Genomic DNA, 24,256 nt, shown 5'->3' on the forward strand with positions numbered 1-24,256 from the left:
AAGCTTTGTTAATTTTTGGTTTATGCGTTACATACTTTTACACGGTTTTATCTTCACACAAATCAGCTTTTTCGGTGATTCAACACCTCGTGATCTGAAGCTGGAATGTTTTCCAAGATCCAGAATAAAAATAAAAAAAACAGAGTGAGTTCTGTGAAATGTTGTGTCTTCTATTCTCCATCCAATCTCCAAAAAAAAGTTATTTAATTCTAAATAAGATTGATTTATTGTACAGTATGTTCAGTGAAGCTCATACAGTAACTTGAAATGATTAAAAAAAAACCCAGATAATTCTAGTGGATATCTTTGTACAAAAAAAAAACAAAATAATAATAATAATAAGATTATCTGAAAATACAAACCCAAAAACGTTATTGTCTTGCCAGCAAAGGGAAGGAAACATTATATACAAAATGCAACATTTTAAATACATATTTCTGTTCACTAGTCAGGCTCGTGATGCTCTCTAATGTAAAATGTCACCTTTAACTCAATTTACACTGAAGTAAAATAATAAAGTAAAAATAAATAAATACACAAATACTGTAATTGTAAAATTCATCTCTTTCTCCCATAAAAAGTTGTCTAGTGCACAGCACTGTACATATCTTGTTATGGTTTGTTAATTAAGATGTGTTCAACTTTTGTCACTTAAAAGAATGAAAACTCTGCCATCAAAGAAACAAGAAAATTTGGAACAAGTGTTACAGCATCTGTACTGTAATCAATATCTAGCAAATTCAAAACCATCCCAAATTGTACACAGTGGTTTTCAACATTCATGCACAGACCATCATGTACAAAACTTAGTCTTAAATTATACAGCAAGTCCAGGTCCTCTAAAGAGATAATTGTGGAAAATTTAATGACAACAGTACTTAAAAAAAAACAGACCCACAAAATATAAAAACAATACAGTGATGTGAATTGAGTGTGATCGCTGTGTGTCTCTGTCTTGAGTCTCTGTTGATTGTGTGACTGTGTCTCTGTAGGAGCTGATCCTGAGGAAACTGGACTGAAGTCTAAATACTGAGAGTCCTACAATAAAACACACAGACAGTCACATATGTGTTTGAAACATCACTGCTGTCACATCATATCAGCAGATCCATGTCAGAAAAAAAACAGAGATATGGATGAAGAACTGATCATAGATTATAACGATAAATGATCAACATGTAACGAGTAAGCTTTGTTTCTATCTCTGTGTTTCCTCTTTAACCTAGTTTTCCCCAGTCTGCACAACAACACAACAACTCTATCTTTCTTATTAAACAGTTTAAAGTACAGAGACTAAAGTGGAGCTGAATTATTATCTTGTATTCTCCAATCAAACACATATGAAGCCTGTTACTGAACGTTAAATAATAAATAAAAAACTCACAATACTTTAGTTTCACCAGTTTATTATGTGAATCATCCTTCAGACCAGAGAGAGGCTTCAAAACGAGTTGTGATAGTTTATTCCCAGACAAATCCAGATATCTCAAGTGTTCAGGGTTTGATCTCAGAGCTGAAGCCAGAACAGCACAACCTGTAGATGTGACACCACAATCTCTTAACCTGTAAAGAAAGACACACTGTGAATTGTAGTTGAAGTGTCTTTAGTTTGTTATTGACTGTAGTCTCAGAGCAGGAGAGGAGATATAATGACAATCACTGCCATAGACTGCTGCTGATAGAATGGGATTTATGAATGTTGATGTTCAGTGCTGTTTGAAACTGTCATGTGCTTCAGGACTGAACAGACACACAAAGCTGATTGTGAGATATTATTTCATAGTGATATAACGTGCAGCTCCAATAAACACCAACTGAAGGACATTTGCTTCACAGGATCCACATGCTCCCTATTAAATAATATTAATCAACTCTCGTGATAAAATACATAATTGTGTCATGATTTTTCATTTGGCAGTTTATAAGCTAAAAATGTGACGAACTCAATAGAGATAATCAGTCTTAAGGTCTTTGCACACTGAGTATGAAGTTTTCCACGTTGAAAAACAAATACAGTACGAATTCACATTGTGTCAGTCATGTTTACACACCAAAACTTTCGTCTGTTGTAAAAAATTTGGGTCAGGTACGATTTTTTGCATTTTCACATCCATTGCATGGATTTTGATAGAAAAAAAAAAAAAACCTGGAAAAATGCATGATTATCAGAGGGATGATCTTACCCGAGTATCTCCAGTTTACAGTGAGGATTCGCCAGTACAGCAGAGAGATGCTTCTCAACAGAACTTCCCAGTTTATTTCCAGACAGATCCAGTTCTCTCAGGTGTCCAGGGTTTGATCTCAGAGCTGAAGCAAGAGCAGCACAACCTTCTTTTGTGATGCCACAGTCACTCAACCTAGAGAGAACAATGACACACTCTTCACTCTCTCAGATCAGATCAGTTTAGCCCTGAATCCATTATTATAGAGAAGGTTCAAATTTAAAAAACAAATCAGTATTGACAGATCACTGGACCAAGATGCCTCAGGACCCAAAACATGATCATAAAGCAACTAAATTCTCATTCAGGCAGGATAAATAATATCTATTTATTGAAATATGTCTGTTTTTTTTTCAAATGTCTGTCTAATGCGAACTCAGTTTTAATTAAGGACACTGTTTAAAACAAGGGTGAACTAGACTGTTATTTTTATCTAATAAGTGCATGTGATTTGCTTGTGAGAGCCAAGTCCTTGAAAAACTTTATATTTCAAACAAAACCAGAAAAAAAAAACATTTGTCCACTTAATTATTTTATTTTATGCAGCAATAAAAAGAAAGAAATACAACATTTGAAAGTATCTCAAGTCCAAATGGTTTCAAATTCAATTAATTAAGTTAAATACATGGCTCGAGACATTTGTCATTTTTTAACCCAGAAATTAAATATGGAAATGTGGTTTCTTCTTTAATAGTTCAGACACTAATGAGTGAGCAGACATGAGTCCGACACGGTCACCAATGAGTATGAGACACAAACCAATGTTCATGAATCAAAATTCGTATTTCATTAAAAAATTAAACAAAGTTATATAAAAATTATATAACGCTTGTTTTTTTAAATGTATATAGGCCTAATGCTTAATTTAATGTCTAGCTTTTTTAGTGTCTCTTGTAGACGTTAAAGCGCACTCTTGCGCTACCAAGAACCTGCTTTTGTGAAAACTTTTTACTTAAATATTTGTATAACCATCACGCCTAAAGAAAAAACACGTATGGAAATCGAAATACTCAGTTCTTTGAAATGAACTGTATGCAGGGCCTGTTCTACTGGATTGGGAACGAAACAAAAGCAAAAGAAAGTCATTTGAATCTAGTCATCCAGTCAGTGGTAATTATTCCATTTACCAACAATACCTACCTTTTCAGGTAGGTTAAATTTTTTTGTTTGTTTGTTTAGATTTGCCATTGTACTTATGATTTACTGCTTATTTTTTATGGATTTAAACTTCACATTGTGTGTTATAAATACTGTATGATCTTACCACAGTTTTTCCAGTTTACAGCAATGATTCGCTAGTATGGCAGAAAGATGCTTCAGACTGAAATTTTGTAGTTGGTTCCAAGACAGATCCAGTTCTCTCAGGTGTTCAGGGTTTGAACTCAGAGCTGAGGTCAGAGCAGCACAACCTTCACCTGTGAGACCACAATCTCTCAACCTGTAGAGAACAATGACACTCTTCACTCTCTCAGATCAGATCAGATCAGTTTAGCACCGAATCCTTTATTTAAGAGAAAGTGCAAACTAATAGCACAAACCACTGTTTGATGAATCATTAGACTGAGGTCTAAAACGTCACAGAGCACAAAACATGATCATAAAACATTTAGGTCTAAATCTCAGTCAAGCAGGATAAATAATATTGCATCATCCCAGTACTTTTTATTTAAAAATGTCTCTAATGCATAATCTGTTTTAAATAAGTGACACCATTCACTATTGTTATTTAGATCTGAGCTAATATGTATGGAGTAGTGATGTGTTCTTCATCTCTCAGTTCTGACTGTGTTGAGCTCAAGTCTGTAGAAAAAATATTATTTCTTCACTGCATCATCCTTCTATTTTATTTTAAATTTCTCTAAAGCAAAATCTGTTTTTATTAATGCCACTATTCACTGTAGCTGAGTTTTACTGGTTTTATATTATTGCTCTCTGTTTCTGAGGTGGACACAGATCTCTCCACTAAGACACTTACTTGCACACTCACGCACACACACACACACACACACACACACACACACACACACACACACACACACACACACACACACACACGCACACGCACACGCACACAAGCACACACACACACACACACACACACTCACGCGCACACACACACACACACACACATTTAAATTCTTTATTTGGATTAAAAGATAAGCATATATCATGGCTTAATCCAAATTTGACAGAAAGATGTACAACAGCAACCAATATCTCAGTCCATTTTGCACATTAAGGGTAAAGGTGGCACCTGCGCCTCCATATGTAGAGGCTACCGATTACTGCTGATACAGAGCAATATCTCGTCAGTTTTTTGGCCTTGTTCTTATGTAGTCCACAGATCTGCAGGCCTCTTACACACAACTTGTGCACATTGCCTAAACTACCAAAAATGAGGGCAATAACTTTACAAGAGTAGCCAGAGTTATTAAAAACATTGTACCATGGTTGGTATTTCAGCAGTTTTGAAGCATAGCAGGTGTCCATGTAGGCATCAAAAGAGCAACCGATTTCTATTATTGTAACAGCTTTGGTGTGTTCATTAATTACAACTATATCAGGTGTATTTGGTAAGTGATTTATGGCGGTTTCCAATGTAACGCACTGTTCATGTGGGAGGGGGAACCAGTCTGTCTTGATCTTTTCGTTACAGTGGATTGTGGTATGGCTGACATTGTCTCTGAGCTCCTTCGCTGAGAGTGCAACGATACGGTCGTGGCGCGCGATGTACAGTCCTTTATAGGCAGAGCAGCCGTTAAGGATGTGCGCGATCGTCTCTCTTTGCCGGCTGTGATGTTGCAGGCAGAACGGCTCATGTGCAGATGGAAACCAGGTTGCTAAGTTGGACTTTGTTGGTAGTACCTGAAGACGAGCTTTAATTGTGAATCTGTAGATGTCATCTTGTAGAGCTGTGTTTTTCAAAACTGTGTGTGATAGGTTCTGGTCAGCACAGGGCAGGCAGGCCAGTTGTCCTTGTAGGCGTAGGCCTGTCCAGTGTTGTATCATACGCAAGTGAAAGTGGTCGATTATTGTCCTTCTGATGTTTTGAGTATCAAGAAGTTGAATGTTGTCATCAGTTGTAATGGTTGCCTCTGCCGTGATGGTTGGATCCGTGCAGATGTTCTCATTGGCTTCCACTGTCCTGCTGTGTTCCTCCAGCGCAGTTGGATGTTTGCATGGTTACAGAGGTCATTCAGGTCCAGCCAGTCCGAGCGCACACCGAAGCCTGGTGTATTGGTGTCCAATTTTCCACTGGGTTTTCTTCTGAACCCAAGGAAGCTGGCGTCATCTAATATACAAAGAGGGACCTTGCGTTTCCCTAGATGTAGTAAAAGTGAGGCTCGGGCAAGCTCACGCACGGCTGCGTCATCATTATTTAGCATCCTTAACAGGTTGCTTATTCTGGCGGCAGTATACACCCACTCTATGTGAGGGACGCCCAGCCCTCCCTCTCTGGACCTGTGGAACAGCACGTCTCTTGTCGAGTGTGTATTTAGTCCTATCCAGCGTCTTACCAAGCTTACAGTCTTATTATTCAGCTCGTTTAAGATGCATTTAGGAATATGTATGTTTGCGAAGAGATGCTGTATTTTGGAAAGGGCAATCTCTCTTATGGCCTGTAGCTTCATTGCAACAGGGAGGGGGGATGAGTCCACCATGTCCAGTCTTGTGCAGTATTCACTGCTAAGTTCGTGTATTTGCTCTTCCCATTCACCCGCGATGTTAAACCGGTGTCCGAGATAGCAGTAAGTTTCATGGCGCGCATACACTTTAATTTCATTGCCCATGATGGAAAAGGAGGGTGGCTTGTCTTTCTTGGCACACACACACACACACACACATACACACACTGTCACAGTGTCTGGTTTGTGTTCCCTGGGTTTCCACTAGGTGTCCTCTGTTCCCTCGGTGTCTGTCACCTTATCACTTCCTGTTCCCTTATTTGGTCACTTTCCTCCTTGTTTTAGTTAATTGATTGTTCCTCACCTGTCTCCAATTCCCCCATTATCCTTCTGTGTATTTATACCCGGTCTGTCTGAGTCTGTGTCACGGAGTCCTTGTCTTATGTGTGATACTTTCCTGAGTCTGCTCTTGCCGTGTGTTCGTTATGTTATTGTATATTCTGGTTTTGACCCTGCCTGGACTGTTTACCCTTTTGGATTTGCCCTTTAATAAAGACTCATACCTGCACTTGGATCTAAATGTATATAAATGCACTTATGTATATAAATGATCTTTGTTTAGTTTCAAAAACATCAAACCTTATTTTATTTGCTGATGACACCAGCATGCTTAGTTTTGGTAAAAATTTAGAAGCATTGATAGATATAGTAGAAAAACAATTATCGTTGTTAAAGAAGTGGTTTGATTCTAATAAGTTAACCCTTTATTTATATAAAACCAAATTTATAGTTTTTTGGAAATCGTGCTATTGATGTGGGTATAAATTTAAGAATAAGTAATACTGAGATAGAACGAGTGAATGAAAAAAAATTTATTGGAGTACTTTTACAAAATAAGCTTAGCTGGAAGCCCCATATAAACTACATCAAGGCAAAGTTATGTAAATCTCTTGCAATAATATCCAAAGTTAAAGAACTTTTAAATGAAAAAAAATTATATATTTTATACTGTTCCCTGGTTCTCCCGTACATGACCTATGGCCTAGAAGTTTGGGGAAACACTTATAAAACCAATCTTAATCCAATAAGTATCATTCAAAAAAGAGCTATCTGCATTGTGAATAAAGTGGATTACAGGGCCCATACAAATGAGCTCTTCATTAAACTAAAAGCACTAAAATTGAAGGATTTGGTCAAGTTTAAAACAGCACAATTTATGTATAATATAAGCCATAATAGGTCACCAGTGCATATCCAGGGATTGTTCCAAAAACGAGATTGTGTTTATAATTTCCGAAAGGAAGAAATGTTTCAAAAACATATGTGAGAACGAGTGCAAAGCAGCATTGTGTTTCTTTTGTTGGGATTAATGTATGGAGTAAGTTGGACCAAGAGCTAAAAGACTGTAAAACCTTAATTCAATTTAAAATTCTTTTGAAGAAATCAATTATAAAAAAATACATTGAGAATGGATGCTAAAGATGTAAATGGATGCTGGGGATGTTGATGATGTTTTTTTTCTTTAGTTTTTCTCCATGTATAAGACATTGGCAGCTTTACTGATTACGTTTTGTAAATGCATTGGGATAGGCGCAATAAGCTTTTGCTTCTGCCTATTCCATTTCAGACTTTTTGTTGATTTTTTGTAATTATTTGTTAAATGTTTAAATGTCTGAATAAATCTAATTCTGAATCTGATCTCTTCTCGTTTCCTGTATCACCGTACGTGACACACACACACAACTACAGGGAAACTGAATCATGTGCAGTTATCTGTATCTGTCCCTCTTCAAGTCAAGGTAAATATTTGTGGAAAAAAATATCAGTTTGCCATCAGTTGTCAGAAGATGAGAGCAATATTTTTTGAAGTAGTTAAAAGTTTAAGATGATTTCCCACGATTGGCGTCAGCACTGAATCAATGCCATTTATCTCTATGAAGGGAAACATCTTCATTGTAAACCAGGTGGCGTGTTACCCTCGACTGAAGTGGTGCTCAAAGTTAAATTAATTTCAACAACTTGTTTCATTCATGAATGAATCAGTGTTTTTAAGCATATTCGTTGACAGAACTCATAAAAAACAGTCCCTTGTAACTGCACTGACTGACAGCCTGTCAACTTATGGCTGGCAATTATGTTCAGTTTGACATTAAGTCTTGTAGGCTCTTTAATAAGCTAAAGTATCCTAAATAATATGGATAGTGTTTTTCTCAAGCTCTGTCCTTAAGAGGGACATGCCCATTTTCCTCAAGTTGGTATGATCCTCTTGGTTCTTCATGAAACATCTGCAACAATTTTTGGTCTCTAAAGCAAAATCAGTTTTTGACTGACACTATTGACACTGAATGACATTATTCATTACAGCTGAGTTTAACTGGTTATATTATATTATTGCTCTCTGTGTCTGAGGAGGACATGGAGCTCTGCACTCACACACGCACTCTCACACACACAAACACTCACTCGCACGTGCACACACACTCACACACACACACACACTCACACACACAAACACTCATTCAATCACTCACACGTGCACGCACGCACACACACACACACACACAGCTACATCTTTGACATTAAGTCTTGTAGGCTCTTTACAGTTTTTTACAGACGATAAGACACATTTCTCAATACTTAGGTCACTTTTGCAAAACTCTTCACACAGTGAGCACAACAGAAGTCTATGTGGGCTAAACTGAGGATCAATTATCATTGCTTTGGCACAAAATACATTCAATGACTACATCTCTCAAATTTCATGAATTCTTTTCTCACTCAGACACAACAACTGCCAAAACTCTTTGTATAAACAGGTCAATTTGCACAAGCTTACATACTGTTTTCAAAACTGTTAAACTTATGTTCAAAACAATAACATAATACAAAACTGGATAAGACCGCAATTTGCTACATTTCTACAGTAATATTTGAATGAAATGCTATAAAAACGATTGGACAATTATTAGATTAGCATTACTATTGTATCACTATCAGTGGATGGTGTGTATACAAATTCTTGTATTTTGGAATTACTCGGTGCATAAAAATAAAAATAAATAAACTACATAAAATATTGATGAATTCTGCATCATGTCTGATTCATTCCAGTAACATATATTGCAGTGAATTATAAACAGAGATATGTCCTTGTTTTACAAAAGAAAACATTGTATAATGCTACATGTTGTTAGTGTTTTTTAGCTCATTGTTTTGTGGGTGTCAACCTTTGCTAGTGTTCTGAAAGAAAGAGTTGATTTGAGACCTGAATAAAGTGTTTTGGTAGTTGTAATGCATTTTGAATGTGAAATGAACTGCTTTGCCAAGCTGAAAGTTGGTTTGGAGAACTGTGGGAAGAGTTTTGAAAAAGTGACTTAAGTATTGAGAAATGTGTCCTAGCGTCTGTAAAAAAACTGTAATAAGCCAAAATATCCTAATATGGAAAGTGTTTTTCTCAAGCTTTTTTCAAGTCTTTAAAGGGGACATCGAATGCCCATTTTCCAAAAGTTGGTATTATCCTTTAGGGTCTACATGGAATGTCTCCAACAAACATTGGATAAAAATCCTCAACACACTTTTTACCTTATAAACATGACAATATGATGTGATATTGTTTATAAAATCAAAATGGCTTGACATTTGAGATTGTTTAGGTTTTTCGGGGATTAAAAAAGGATAATTTATCATTGTGGTCATTGTGTCCACACACTGCTAAGACACATTTATATGCAAACATTACATCCAATGTCCACTTTAAAAAAGCCTATTAAAATGTTAACTATAAAATGTAATATTTGTTGTGCTTATTTAATAGACTCTTTTGACATTTTATTCCCACAATTATATTCCCATTAAACACCGTATTTCCATTTTATTACAGTTTTTTTCGATTGCTAAATGATGGTGGGCACAACTGGAGTCACATGTGCAAAACTCTAACTACAGTCTGCACAGCAGGAGTTCATGTGGACCAAACTCTAGTTCGTTTTTCATTGCTTGAACACAGTTTTCAAAACTCTACACACTTATCCCATGACTTAAACCACAACCTGCACAACACTGTGGATTTACAGCACTTTGTTCAAATGCTAACACACTGTTGTCAAAACTGTGAACCACACATTCAGAACAGAAGAGATTTCAAACACTGCTGACTGCAATTTCAGGATTAGCCCTGAAAATTATTTGTTTGAATTACAGTATGTACTTTTAGTTTCTAGCTTTTTTTCTCATTACTGTAATTCCGTAAATTACTACAGACTATTGAAACAAACTGCTAAAATAACTGTTATGTTCTAAAAAATTAAATAAATCATGTGAAAGAATGTCACTCCTTTCTTTGAAGAAAATATTACTTTGTATGAAGTCACTGAAATTGTTCAAACTGTAAAGATGATAAGTGAGAATTTCTGTATTGGTGTTTAATGCTAGTGTTTCTCCTTTCAGTGTGTTCTGAGTGACAGTATGTGTTATCTCAGTGAGGGTTGTGTGTAGTGTTTGGCTGCAATGAGCCTGTTTTGAGCCGTGTGTTAAGAGTTGTGTTGCTTTGAATGAGTTTTGCAGGTGATGTGAACTGTTTAGCTCAGGTGACTGTTGCTAGTGCACACTGTAGTTAGAGTTTTGCACATGTAGCTTCAGTTGTGCTCACTGTCGTTTAGCAAAAAAAAACTGCAATATTTTCTTGATTTTTCTTTAAAATAAATGCCAGTCTGAGCTAACATGCAATGGATAAAAGGGAGAAAAATGGGTTCAGGAACAGGCAGATTCTTACTCAACTCTGTTGCATCAAAAGAATAAGCCCACTGTTCATTCTCTCCCATGTACAGTGTCTGACTGGTTTCTTTTGAGTCAAAAGGTTTTACTATTGAAAACTGGTTTAAAGTGAACAGTGAAGTCCACCATGAACAAGAAACCAGGCTGGTCACAATTCTTTGATTTTCCGTACATTTTAAAAGGCAGATGTCTTCTTATCTGATCAATTGCAAGTATTTCATTTGCTAACAATACATTTTCAGATAGGTTTAATTTTGTTTTAGATTTGCCATTTTTCTTATGGTTTGCTGATAATTTATGATTTTTGTTTTTGGATTTATTTTGTTTTTGTGATTTGATTTGTTCTGCACTTCACATATACTTCACACTGTGTTATAAAGATTATCTTACCCCAGCTTCTCCAGTTTACAGTGAGGATTCGCCAGTACAGCAGAAAGAAACTTCATGCTTGAATCTCCTGGTTTATTCTCAGACAGATCCAGTTCTCTCAGGTGTTCAGGGTTTGATCTCAGAGCTGAAGTCAGAGCAGCACAACCTTCACCTGTGAGACCGCAATCACTCAACCTGTAGAGAACAATGACAAACTCCTCACTCTCTCAGATCAGATAAGTTTAGCACTGAATTCATTATTAAAGATAAAGTGCAAACTTTTAGGACAAATCAGTATGTTTGATGAATCATTGGACTGAGGTCTAAAATGGACCTGGGTGGCAAATGGTTCAATTTTATGAATGGTAGTTCACCAACATGGGGTGGGACACTGAGGAGGAGAGGAGAGGAGAATTGCTCTTGTTGGGCCACTATCACAGTGGTAGTTTTCTTGGGTGCACGCTGAATGAGAAGGACATGTCCAACTTTAAAGGAACTTCCACTACTTGGTGTTGAACTGAGAGATGGTGAGCGAGCACAAGATGTTTTTAGAGGGAGTTTCAGCCTCAGCGAAAACTGATCCTTTCATGTTCCTCTCAAAATGCTTTGCTAGACTCAATACTCTTTCAGTGAGAGCAGCCAGCCCCCAGGAGCGCAGCCTCATCGTGGGCATGGCCCAGACGCGTCTAAATCTGATACTGTCAGTGACAGCATTCTCTTTAAATCCTCCTAAAAAGATAAAACTGCTCATTGCAGTTGAGGGCCACTAATCATCTCATGTAAAACACACAGTAGATCAAAGTGCTGTGTGAGATCATTCAAGCCATTCCACGGTTTCTTTCTCTGAGCTTGCTGAGAGAGGAGAAACGAGAGCGAGGCTGCCTTCATTGAAGAAGACAATTCATGAGTGGAGAAGAGCAAGACTCATGTTCTCTGTGAAAGGATTCATCTCAGTGAGCTAGCAGTCCTTGCATGGGTTTGCCCTTCTGCATCGTGCATGGGTCCCCTGCTTGGGCCACACTCACAGAGTGACATTTGCAACAGCGTCGCTAGGAATTTTGCTCAGAAATTTGCTATTTTGAAGGCCGGATGGCCGCATGCAAGTCGTCCTCCTCTGTTGGGGCTTTTCGACGGTGGTGAACAGAGCTGAGCTTCTTCCCTTCCTCTTCTCTGACTTCTTGATTGCAGGGTCAGCTCCACCCATTATAGAGCCATTGATTTGTGCAGCAACAAAAATGTTAACAAATCAGGCTTCAGTACCAGGGTAAACATGAGTTGTCCCCATACACAACGTGAAGTGAATGTTCGAAAGGGAAGTGTGTATTTCAGTGTGACCCTCAGTCCTATAGTTTAATGTTACTGAGGAGCAGCTCATGTGTTCAGTCATTTCCAGCTCAATCAGCTGAACTCACAGCAGCAGAAAGAGGCTGAACACTTCAGATATACTTTACATTGTGCTTCATGTGTGAGAGACATATGATCTTACTGCAGTATCTCCAGTTTACAGAGAGGATTCTGTATTACATCAGACAGCATTACTCCTGAATCTCTTAGTTTATTCCCAGACAGATCCAGTTCTCTCAGGTGTTCAGGGTTTGATCTCAGAGCTGAAGTCAGAGCAGCACAACCTCCATCTGCTAGACCACACTTACTCAACCTGTAGAGAACAATGACACAATCTTCACTCTCTCAGATCACATCAGATCAGTTTAGCTCTGAATCCATTACTAAAGAGAAAGTACAAACTTAAAGCACAAATCAATGTTTGATGGATCATTACATAGATCTTAAAGGTGGGGGTGAAATGTTATTTCATGCATACTGAGTTTTTTACACTGTTAAAGAGTTGGATTCCCATGCTAAACATGGACAAAGTTTCAAAAATTAAGTTGTACGTTTGAAGGAGTATTTTTGCTCCAAAAATACCTCTTCCGGTTTGTCACAAGTTTCGGAAAGTTTTTTTCGAGTATGGCTCTGTGTGACGTTAGATGGAGCGGAATTTCCTTATATGTGTCCTGAGGGCACTTCTGCCGGAAGAGCGCGCGCTCCCGTATAGCAGAGCAGAGACATTCACTGATCAGAGCGAGAGCGAATTGTCACAAAAGGAGTGTGTTTTTGGTTGCCAGGGCAAGACAACCCTGCACAGATGACCAAAAAAAAACAGCATTAAGGGACCAGTGGATGGAGTTTATTTTTACAGAGCATCAACGGAGTTGTGCAAGTGTTTGTGTTTGTTCCCTGCATTTCGAAGATGCTTTTTTTTTTACAAACAAGGCCCAGTTTGACGCCGGATTTGCACATCGTTTATTTCTTAAGGATGATGCAATCCCAACGAAAAAGGGTCACGATCGTGTGTTGGAACCGCAGGCGGTGAGTAAAACTGCTTCAAATATCTCTGTGTTGTTAACTTAACTATCGGCGCATAAGCACATCAAGTAAACAACATGCGATGTTGTCATCAAACTGCACTTTCCACATGTACAGCTTAAAAAAAAAATTAAAAAAAGACGACATAAAGTGGAACTTAGTCATTTTCCAAAACCGCTAAGCAAATATATACTGTTTCAATACATCTAGGGCTGTGCAAAAATAAGGGAGCGTGCGCTCTTCCAGCAGAAGTGCCCTTAGGACCCATATAAGGAAATTCCGCTCCATCTAACGTCACACAGAGCCATACTCGAAAAAAACTTTCCGAAACTTGTGACAAACCGGAAGGAGTATTTTTGGAACAGAAATACTCCTTCAAACGTACAACTTAATTTTTGAAACTTTGTCCATGTTTAGCATGGGAATCCAACTCTTTAACAGTGTAAAAAACTCAGTATGCATGAAATAGCATTTCACCCCCCCTTTAATGACACTATTAATTACAGCTTTTTTACAGAGTTACAGAGTTTTACTGGTTATATTACATTATTGCTCTCTGTGTCTGAGGACATGGAGCTCTTCACTCACACATGCACTCTCACTCACACAAACACTCACACACACACACACACACACACACACACACACACACTCATTCAATCACTCACACATGCACGCACGCACACACACACACACACACACACAAAGCTACATCTCTGACATTAAGTCTTGTAGGCTCTTTAATAAGCCAAAATATCCTAATATGGAAAGTGTTTATCTCAAGCTTTTTTTCAAGTCTTAAAAGGGGACATCGAATGCCCATTTCCAAAAGTTGATATTATCCTTTAGGGTCTCCATGGAATGTCTCCAACAAACATTGGATAAAATTCCTCAATATTCATGAAAACACCCTTTTTACCTTGTCAATATGATGTCATATTGCTTAGAAAAAGATTCTTAATCAAGTTTGTCACTTTGATTTCTTTTGAAATTCTATCCGGTAAAAGTCAAACCTCTTCCAAAAAGGCAGGCTATTTGTACTGTACACAGATAATGTGCTTGATGGTTTTGCTATTGATAAACTGTTTTAATGTTAACAAAAGAAACAAAGCTGGTCAAAATTATTAGACTTTCTTTACATCTTGATTGACTGATGTCTTGTCCATTAATGGGCAGTTATTCCATTTGCCAACGATACCCACAATTTCAGGTAGGTTTAATTTTGGTTTTAGATTTACCATTGTGCTTATTTGCTGCTTTTTGTTTTTGGATTTAAAATAAAATAAAATAATAATTTTGTTTTTGTATTTGGACTTGCACTTCACATATACTTCACACTGTGTTATATAGATTATCTTACCCCAGCTTCTCCAGTTTACATTGAGGATTCGCCAGTACAACAGAAAGAAGCTTCATGCTTGAATCTCCTAGTTTATTTCCAGACAGATCCAGCACTCTCAGGTGTTCAGGGTTTGATCTCAGAGCTGAAGTCAGAGCAGCACAACCTTCATCTGTGAGACCACACTTACTCAAACTGTAGAGAACAAAACATGACCATAAAACATTTAGGCCTCAGTATAGTCAAGCACGATAAATAATATTGCACCATACCTGTATTTTCTATTTACAAAATGTATCTAATGCAAAAACTATTTTAAATAAGTGACACAATTCACTACATAGCTGATTTTTAGGGTTATTTAGAATATAGTATATGGAGTAGTGATGTGTGTGATTTTACACAGTTAAAACAATATTTTAAAAAGAGTCACTACTGAAACATAAATGAGATGAAATGTAAGAATGAACTCAGCATGTTCTTCATCTCAGTTCTGACTGAGTTGAGCTCAAGTCTGTTTAAATTCAAGAGAGTGAAATTTTTGATTGTGTGTGAAAGTGTGTGTGAAAGTCAGCTCAATCAGCTGAACTCACAGCAGCAGAAAGAGGCTGAACACTTCACATATACTTTACAGTTTTTTTCAGTCGCTAACAAGCATTTGTCCAAGCAGTTGTCACATTTTCAAAAACTCTAAACACAATTAGCACAGCATCTATCTATTGTGGCCATACCATTCACACATTTCATGTCGTTTTCACACAATATGGAGTCATTGAACACATTTCCACAATGCTTACATTTTCTGAACAGACAAGCTATACCTCCCAACAAAATTATAGATCGTTTTTGCAGTATTTACAAATGTTAACACACAACATCCCACAATAGCAAAAACAATGTTCCAAACCTTAGATACAGTATAAAAACCTCTGCTTCTGCGATTATATCAGTTCAAAAACAATATATCTTAGCTGATTTATGTTGTGTAAATTGAGCCAACTACAGCTGATTCCAATCTGGGTTAGACTCAATGGCAGGGGTTATTTGTTTCTATTACATTGACACTTATACAATAAAAGGAGGACTTTGAAGAGTGATATTTTTTGGAAACAGAAACAGAAAAAGACAAACACTGTAATGTATGGACGAGGAAGAGTATGAGCAAGGGGCCCAGGGAGAAGAGCAGGCCCAGTGAGAGGAGCAGGAGCAGTGAGAGGAGCAGGAGCAGTGAGGGGTGCAGGAGCAGTGAGAGGAGCAGTGAGAGATGCAGTGAGAGGAGCAATGAGAGGAGCAGTGAGGGGAGCAGGAGCAGTGAGGGGAGCAGGAGCAGTGAGAGGTGCAGGAGCAGTGAGAGATGCAGTGAGGGGAGCAGGAGCAGTGAGGGGAGCAGTGAGAGCAGTGAGAGATGCAGTGAGGGGAGCAGTGAGGGGAGCAGGAGCAGTGAGGGGTGCAGGAGCAGTGAGAGGAGCAGTGAGAGGTGCAGGAGCAGTGAGGGGTGCAGTGAGAGATGCAGTGAGGGGAGCAGTGAGAGGTGCAGGAGCAGTGAGAGAAGCAGGAGTAGTGAGAGATGCAGGAGCAGTGAGAGGAGCAGGAGCAGTGAGGGGTGCAGGAGCAGTGAGAGAAGCAGGAGTAGTGAGAGATGCAGGAGCAGTGAGAGGAGCAGGAGCAGTGAGGGGTGCAGGAGCAGTGAGAGGAGCAGTGAGAAATGCAGTGAGGGGTGCAGGAGCAGTGAGAGATGCAGTGAGAGGAGCAATGAGAGGAGCAGTGAGGGGAGCAGGAGCAGTGAGGGGAGCAGGAGCAGTGAGAGAAGCAGGAGTAGTGAGAGATGCAGGAGCAGTGAGAGGAGCAGGAGCAGTGAGGGGTGCAGGAGCAGTGAGAGAAGCAGGAGTAGTGAGAGATGCAGGAGCAGTGAGAGGAGCAGGAGCAGTGAGGGGTGCAGGAGCAGTGAGAGGAGCAGTGAGAAATGCAGTGAGGGGTGCAGGAGCAGTGAGAGATGCAGTGAGAGGAGCAATGAGAGGAGCAGTGAGGGGAGCAGGAGCAGTGAGGGGAGCAGGAGCAGTGAGAGGTGCAGGAGCAGTGAGAGATGCAGTGAGGGGAGCAGGAGCAGTGAGAGGAGCAGTGAGAGATTGTTGTACCTCCTGCAGTAAACAGTAAAGGAAAAAAAATGTTTTTTACTGGAATGCTTTTGAATGTGAACATTACTGTACATTTGGACATACAGTTCCTAACCAAGAAATTTAGTGTAAAACAGTGAATTGCATGTTTTGCATGCAAATACCTGTAAAACTGAAACATCCAAGTCTATGCAGTTTGTGTAATGTCAACAATAGCCAGTATTTTGAAACCTTGTGTACTTTGATTGACTGCATGTACCTTTTGAGGTGAAAACAAGTGTTATTCTTTGACAGAATAATTTAATTTTGAGTCAGATTTCCAGTGTTTTGGTAAAGTTGGTGTGTGCAGAGAAAGATGTGTTCTATTTTGAAAATAAGATTTACTATACATTTAACAAAATGTGTTTTTGAGAAGAAAATGATCCATTTGGCCAATTGTGTTTTGTAGGTGTTAGTCTGTGTTAAGAGTTTAGAAAAAGTATGTGAAGTGTGGTTAAGCGCTTGTTAGCAATTGAAAAAAACTGTAAATTGTGCTTCAGGAGTGAGAGTCATATTTTATCTTACACTAGTTTCTCCAGTTTACAGAGAGGATTCTGTAATACACCAGACAGCATGACTCCCAAATCTCCTTCATGCTTCATGCTTGAATCTCTTAGTTTATTCCCAGACAGATCCAGCACTCTCAGGTGTTCAGGGTTTGATCTCAGAGCTGAAGCCAGAGCAGCAAAACCTTCATCTGTGAGACCGCAATCACTCAACCTGTAGAGAACAATGACACAATCTTCACTCTCTCAGATCAGACCAGTTTAGCAGTGAATCAATTATTAAATAGAAAGTACAAACTCAAAGCAAAATCAGCATGTTTGATGTATCATTGGATTGATGTCTAAAATGTCACAAGCATAAAACCTAAGAAGCTTATTAATATTTCTTTGTTGGACAATGTAGTGTCATGTTCCTGGCCTGTGTTCCCATATCTTGTGTTGGACTCATATTTTGAAGTATCTTTCTGTTTCTATTGGGCCAGTCCAAATCCCAACACTTGCATTCTTGACCACTTGAGAGTGCATGCACGCATCAGGAAATAAGCATGCAATACTGTCCCTAGTCATAAAAACACCAAAGTACAGTGTCCTTAATGCACACTAAATCCTGGAAATAAATTGTGAAACTTTGTTCAGGGATCTCAAGACATATCGTGGAAATCTACTATAATATTAATAATTAGTTGTTACATGTAATTTTGTTGTAAAACATAAATGGTTACACATTTTATTGGTACCAAGATGAATATGTGTATTTTGTAAAACATTTGCAACCGCTTTTTATCACTTAATTAGAAGCACCACGATTATTAAACTGTGTCATCTGTTATAGGGACGGTTGAAAAGATATTTAGAAGTTTATTTTAAAATGCAAAGTATATATAAAAAAAAAGTGTTCTGTAAACACTATTAAACACAAAAAGTGTGTCCCATCAGGTAATGCCAAATGGCCAAATACAGGAAATATGTAATCTAAGTAGATAAGTGGTCAAGTGCAAAGACCACAAGTGTGAGTATTTGGGCTGGCCCAACATTTCCGTGTTCCCTTCCAGTGTTTAGATCCTGTTTCCCTTGTTGCATTACTGTAGCTCACTTGTTTGCTCCCATGGCTAAACCTGTTTGTTTTCATTAGCAACTATTCACCCGCAGCTGTCCCTTATCAGCCCCTTGTGATCTTGTGTATAAATAACCCAGTGTTTCTCTTGTTTTTTGTTTTTGTGTTTTCCTACTTGAATGTTATGTGCATTCTGTTCAGTTCTATGTATCTCATGTTTGGAATATCCTGTTTCTGACATGGATTTCATTTTGTTGTTTTGTTTTAATAAGTCACTGCTTTGTTCTGGACAGCCTCATAACAACCAAAATTACAAATCTGTCCAATATTTACAAAAACATTTTAATAACTTACAAATTTGAATTATTTATTCATAGTCAACTTCCCTGAATTTTTTATCTTTTAGTGTTACCAATTAGAAGAAGAAAAAAAACATAAAAATACTGATCACTAAACTCTGGACAACATCTGACTTTTTTCTTAATGTTTTAACAGTGAAGTGATAGTTCTCAGTGATACTTACTGAACTGATATGGATTCTTTAATCACAGGCAGCAGCTTCTGAAAAACTTTCAGTTTATTGTTTCCACTAGCAAATTTATTAATATCAAACTCATCCAGCTTCTTCTCTGATGTCAGCAACACAAAAACTACAGCTGACCACTGAGATGAAGAGAGATTGGCTTCATTTATTGTTCCAGATCTCAGATACTGTTGTATTTCCTCCACTAGTGAATGATCACCCAGTTCATTCAGACAGTGGAACATACTGATGGATTTCTCTGTGGAGTCAATGGTCCTGATCTTCATCTTGATGTACTCAACTGTTTTCTCATTGCTGTCAGAGCTGCTTCTTGGCTGTTTCATTAATCTTTGCAAAAGACTCTGATTAGTCTTCAGTGACAGACCTAGAATAAACCGCAGGAAAATATCCAGATGTCCATTTGTACTCTGTAGAGCCTCATCCACAGCTCTCTTGTGCAGGTCAGATAAAGAAACATAATCGGATGAATTTAGCAGAAACCTGGCCTTAACTTTAGACCACAAACTCTGTTTGTTGATTTGGTCAAACACATTTATATTGTTGTTTACACAAGAGAGGTGCACATATAGAGCCGCTAGATGTTCCTGAATGCTCAGATGAACAAAGCTGAAGACTTTCCCCTGATACAAGCCAAACTCCTCTCTGAAGATCTGAGAGCACAATCCTGAGTACACTGATGCTTCTGTCTCATCAATGCCACACTCTCTCAGATCTTCCTCATAGAAGATCAGGTTGCCTTTCACAAGCTGCTGAAAAGCCACTTTCCCCAGTTTGAGGATCATATCTTCATCTGTCACCTTCTTCTCATAGTCCTTCTCATGTTTGATGTTGGTCTGAAGGATCAGGAAGTGTGTGTACATCTGCGTGAGAGTCTTTGGAATCTCTCCACTCTCTGCTCGACTCAACATCTTCTCCAGAACAGCGGCTGAGATCCAGCAGAAGACTGGGATGTGGCACATGATGAAGAGGCTCCTTGATGACTTCAGGTGTGAGATGATCCTCTCGGCCAGACTCTGATCACTGACTCTCTTCCTGAAGTATTCCTCCTTCTGTGGGTCATTGAAGCCTCGTACCTCTGACACTCGATGGACACACTCAGAGGGGACGAGATCAGCTGCTGCTGGTCTGGAGGTGATCCAGATGAGAGCAGAGGGAAGCAGATTCCCCACAATGAGGTTCGTCAGCAGCACGTCCACTGAGACTGATTCACTTACATCACACAACCTCACATCGCTCTGAAAATCTAGAGACAAACGACACTCATCAAGACCATCAAAGATGAACAACACTTTATATTTGCCACCGGATATTTCCATTTCTTTTGTTTCAGGGAAAAAGACCTCAAGAAGATCTGAAAGACTGAGTGTTTTTTCCTTCATCAGATTGAGCTCTCTGAAAGGAAGAGGAAATATGAGCTGGACGTCCTGATTCTCTTTCCCTTCAGCCCAGTCCAGGATGAACTTCTGCACAGAGACTGTTTTTCCAATGCCAGCGACTCCCTTTGTCAGCACAGTTCTGATGGGTTTGTCTTGTCCAGGTAAAGCTCTAAAGATGTCACTACATTTGATCGGTGTGTCCTCTGTCGCTGCTCTCCTGGATTGTGTCTCAATCTGTCTCACCTCGTGTTCATTACTGATCTCTCCACTCTCACTCTCTGTGATGTACAGCTCTGTGTAGATCTCATTTAGGAGTGTTGGGTTTCCCTGCATCGCTGTTTCCTCATACAGACACTCAAACTTCTTCATCAGATTTGATCTAAACGTGTTGAGGACTTCATGGCTGTAAAATTAAAATAACACATTATTACATGAGTTACGAAGCACAATGTCTTTTCTTGTATTCTGTATTATAATTAAATCTTATATTTTACAGAACTGTTATACCTGAGATCAGTTTGTTTATCCCTACTCTTAAAATGTACTGGATGATTCATAGACACGTCACTCCTCATAGATACACAGCTGGGCTCACGATCTGCTCTTTTCTGATGGACTAAACTATAACAGAGAGAGACTAAAGTAAATCCTTTGAATTACTGTATTCACAATTTATATATTCATTTATAAATAAAAAAACTTTAAAGACCATTCATGATAATTTCATTTGCACTATACTACTACAAAAAAAGTCATTTAAACTGGGTGCTTTCACAGATGTGAGCAACAGTTTATACATTAATATACAATATAAAGATTAAAAGTAACTATAAATATTAAACAACAAGAACCACATCTTACTGATATTCTGTAACTAAAAATGCATTATATATTCATATATTTATAGAAACGTTATACCTGAGATCAGTCTGTGTATTTTCAGTCTTAAAATCTATTATATTATCAATAGACCAGTCACTCTTCATAGACACACAGCTGGGCTCTGGTTCTGATTTCTTCTGATGAACTGAACTATAACAGAAAAAGACTAGATTAAGGCATTAGACAAACTTTAAGTTGGCTTGAAAAAGCCTAGCTAGAAAGTTTGATAAAGTTTGAAAAGATTGCAGTCTGAAAGTTTTCGGTTTGAAGTAGTTTGAAAATTAAAATAGTTGTAAAGATTTTTAAGATTATAGTTTGAATGTTTTCAAGGTAAAACAGTCTATCAGAAAAACAAAACAAAAAACAGTTAAGTATAAAAATATTTCTGGGGTACCCGGAGGGGTGTCTTAGTATATTTCAAATATGACTAGCATGTTGCTAGCATGTGTTAGCAAGATTAAGCATGCTACTTGCATGCTGCTAGCATGATTAGCATGTTACTAGCATGTTTCTAGCATGATTAGCATGTTAATAACATGGTATTATCATAATTAACAAGTTATTAACATGTAGCTAGCATTATTTTAACATGATTAACATGTTACTAGCATGGTGCTAACATTTTGTTAGCATGATTAACAAGTTAATAGCGTTGTGGTTATCATAGCAAGTTACTCACATTTTGCTAACATGATTAGCAAGTTACTAGCATGTCTGCTAGCATGTTTCTAACATGATTGGCAAGTTAGCTACTACTAGCATGTTGTTAACATGATTCTAGCATGATTTGCACGTTACTAGCATTTTGTTAGCATGATTCTAGCATTTTAACAAGTTACTAGCATTTCGTTAGAATGATTAACAAATTATTAACATGTTGACAAGATTAGCAAGTTAATAGCATGTTGCTAGCATGCTTCTAGCATAATTAGCATGTTAGTAGCATGATTATAACATGATTAGCATGTTACTGGCATGATGCTAGCATGTTTCTAGCATGTTTAGCATGTTTACACAAAAAAGTAAATTGAACTGTGTGCTTTCACAGATGTGAGCAACACTTTATACATTAACATACAATATAAAGATTAAAAAATAACTATAAATATTATACAAAAAGAAAATGCCATATATATTCATATATTTATAGAAATTTCATACCTGAGATCAGTCTCTGTATTTTCAGTCTTAAAATCTATTATATTATCTATAGACCAGTCACTCTTCATAGACACACAGCTGGGCTCTGGTTCTGATCTCTTCTGATAAACTGAACTATAACAGAAAAAGACTAGATTAAGTTATTTGAATTTGAATTAAGTTGATTGAAGTTGGCTTGAAAAAGAGTAGCTATAAAGTTTGAAATAGTTTTAAAAGCTTGCAGTCTGAAAGTTTTCAATTTGAAGTAGTTTGAAAGTTAAAATAGTTTTAAAGATAAACAAAAAAAGATTTTAAAGATTGTTGCTATCATGTTGCTAAGACATGTTGCTAGCATGATTCTAGCATGAATAACATGTTTCTGACATGTTTAAAAGGTTACTAGAATTTCCAAGCATGATTAGCATGTTAACATGATTTGCAAGTTACTAGCATGACAAGCAAGTTATTAGCCTGTAGCTAGTATGATTCTCTCATTATTAGCATGTGACTAGCATGATTATAGCATGATTAACACATTACTAGCAAGGTGTTAGCCTTTTTTAACATGATTAAGAAGTTACTTGCATGTTTGTAACATGATTAGCATGTTACTAGCATCTTGTTAGGGGCTTTTTCAAGCCAATTAAATTTTTTTACACAATGTTCATACAAAAAAAATGAACTGAGTGTTTTCACAGATGTATATATATGTTTAACACTATATTTGTCAAAATATCAGATAAGAATAAACTATAAACATTGTACAACGAGAATTTCTCATCTTGTAAAAAATATTATTGAATGTTGATACTATTCTGAGAAAATAAAATACAATACTATAATCATATTTTTATATAAAAATGTTTACCTAAGTTTAGTCTGTGTTCCTCCTCTCTTAAAATCTATGATATTATCAATAGACCAGTCACTTCTCACAGACACACAGCTGGGCTCTGGTTCGGATCTCTTCTGATGAACTGAACTACAGTATAACAGAAAAGGTAATCCTTTATTAGGGCAATTTTAGGTCCTTAAAGCATTTATCATTAAATATACCATCTTCAGTTATTTAAAAAGAAAATAAATATAATGTTATTGAAAGTACCTGGATTCAGGAGAAAGATCTTCATCTCTGGGTGTTTGTGTCTCATCCATGATGAAACAGAATCTGAGCTTCACCACTGACTCTGGATAGAAATGGCAAACAAACACAATAATTCGGCTGAACAGATCTTGAGAGTCGAAGAAACAGAATGATCATGTCTCAAGATTCTTAAATCCGGTTTTTCTTGTTTTCTAGAAGTCACGTGTTCAGTGTCTCGAGTCTTGTTTTCTCACCTTGAACCAGTTTTAATTAGCTGACGTTGCATATGAACAGCTCCGCATTTTATTTTTTTTTTCTAGAAGTATCGACAGGTTAATTCACTGTTTCTATGAAACACTATCATCCGAATAACCGATTCTGACCGTTTAAATGACGAAACATCAACTCTTAAGAGCTACATTTACTTTTACTTTTGATTTCTGAAGCCACGCATGGCGGTACATTTTGGACATTTTTTTTCAATGGACAAATGATTAAGGCATTCCTATATATATCAGATCAAGTATAAAATGCGGCACACTTAGGTTTGATCCAGTTCGTTGGATTTTCGTCCAGCATCCATTCAAATGATTTTATCCCCGGTTGTGCAGGAACATACTATTGGCTATTGGGTCCAAACTCATGTCTTTATTCAAATGTGTAATACTTTATAGAAGAAGGCTATTATTGTTTGTAGGAAAATAAACAAATATACCTAATCTTGTGTCTTCAAATAAATAAATAAAAACTATTTTTGAGAAAAACACAGCCTCTTAACTGCATGAGGTGTTGATATATGATGAGGGTCTAAATTTGCCACA

General features: G+C 37.5%; 1 protein-coding gene across 1 annotated transcript; it reads right to left on the reverse strand.

Annotated features, from left to right (window-relative positions):
• Positions 1 to 644: 644 nt before the first annotated feature.
• LOC113079230 (NACHT, LRR and PYD domains-containing protein 3-like) lies at positions 645 to 23,630 on the reverse strand. The gene is made up of 13 exons (XM_026251448.1): positions 23,457 to 23,630; positions 23,220 to 23,333; positions 22,373 to 22,486; positions 21,248 to 21,361; positions 20,837 to 20,950; positions 18,933 to 20,732; positions 17,375 to 17,569; positions 14,718 to 14,891; positions 12,477 to 12,647; positions 11,012 to 11,185; positions 2,184 to 2,357; positions 1,385 to 1,563; positions 645 to 1,038 (listed from the first exon to the last, which is right to left on the reverse strand). Coding segments are annotated over exons 1-13 (3,375 nt in total). The 5' UTR covers positions 23,507 to 23,630; the 3' UTR covers positions 645 to 1,036.
• Between the last annotated feature and the right edge of the window lie 626 nt (positions 23,631 to 24,256).

This window comes from Carassius auratus, unplaced genomic scaffold, assembly GCF_003368295.1.
Source record: "Carassius auratus strain Wakin unplaced genomic scaffold, ASM336829v1 scaf_tig00027474, whole genome shotgun sequence".
NCBI lineage: Eukaryota > Metazoa > Chordata > Actinopteri > Cypriniformes > Cyprinidae > Carassius > Carassius auratus.

Excerpts from the sequence above, each read along its gene's own strand:
- LOC113079230 (XM_026251448.1), bottom strand. The coding sequence starts at position 23,506 with ATGGATGAGACACAAACACCCAGAGATGAAGATCTTTCTCCTGAATCC. Across the intron at positions 12,648-14,717 it reads TGTAAACTGGAGAAGCTGGG|GTTGAGTAAGTGTGGTCTAG; the intron begins GTAAGATAATCT and ends TGTTCTCTACAG. Across the intron at positions 11,186-12,476 it reads TGTAAACTGGAGATACTGCA|GTTGAGTGATTGCGGTCTCA; the intron begins GTAAGATCATAT and ends TGTTCTCTACAG.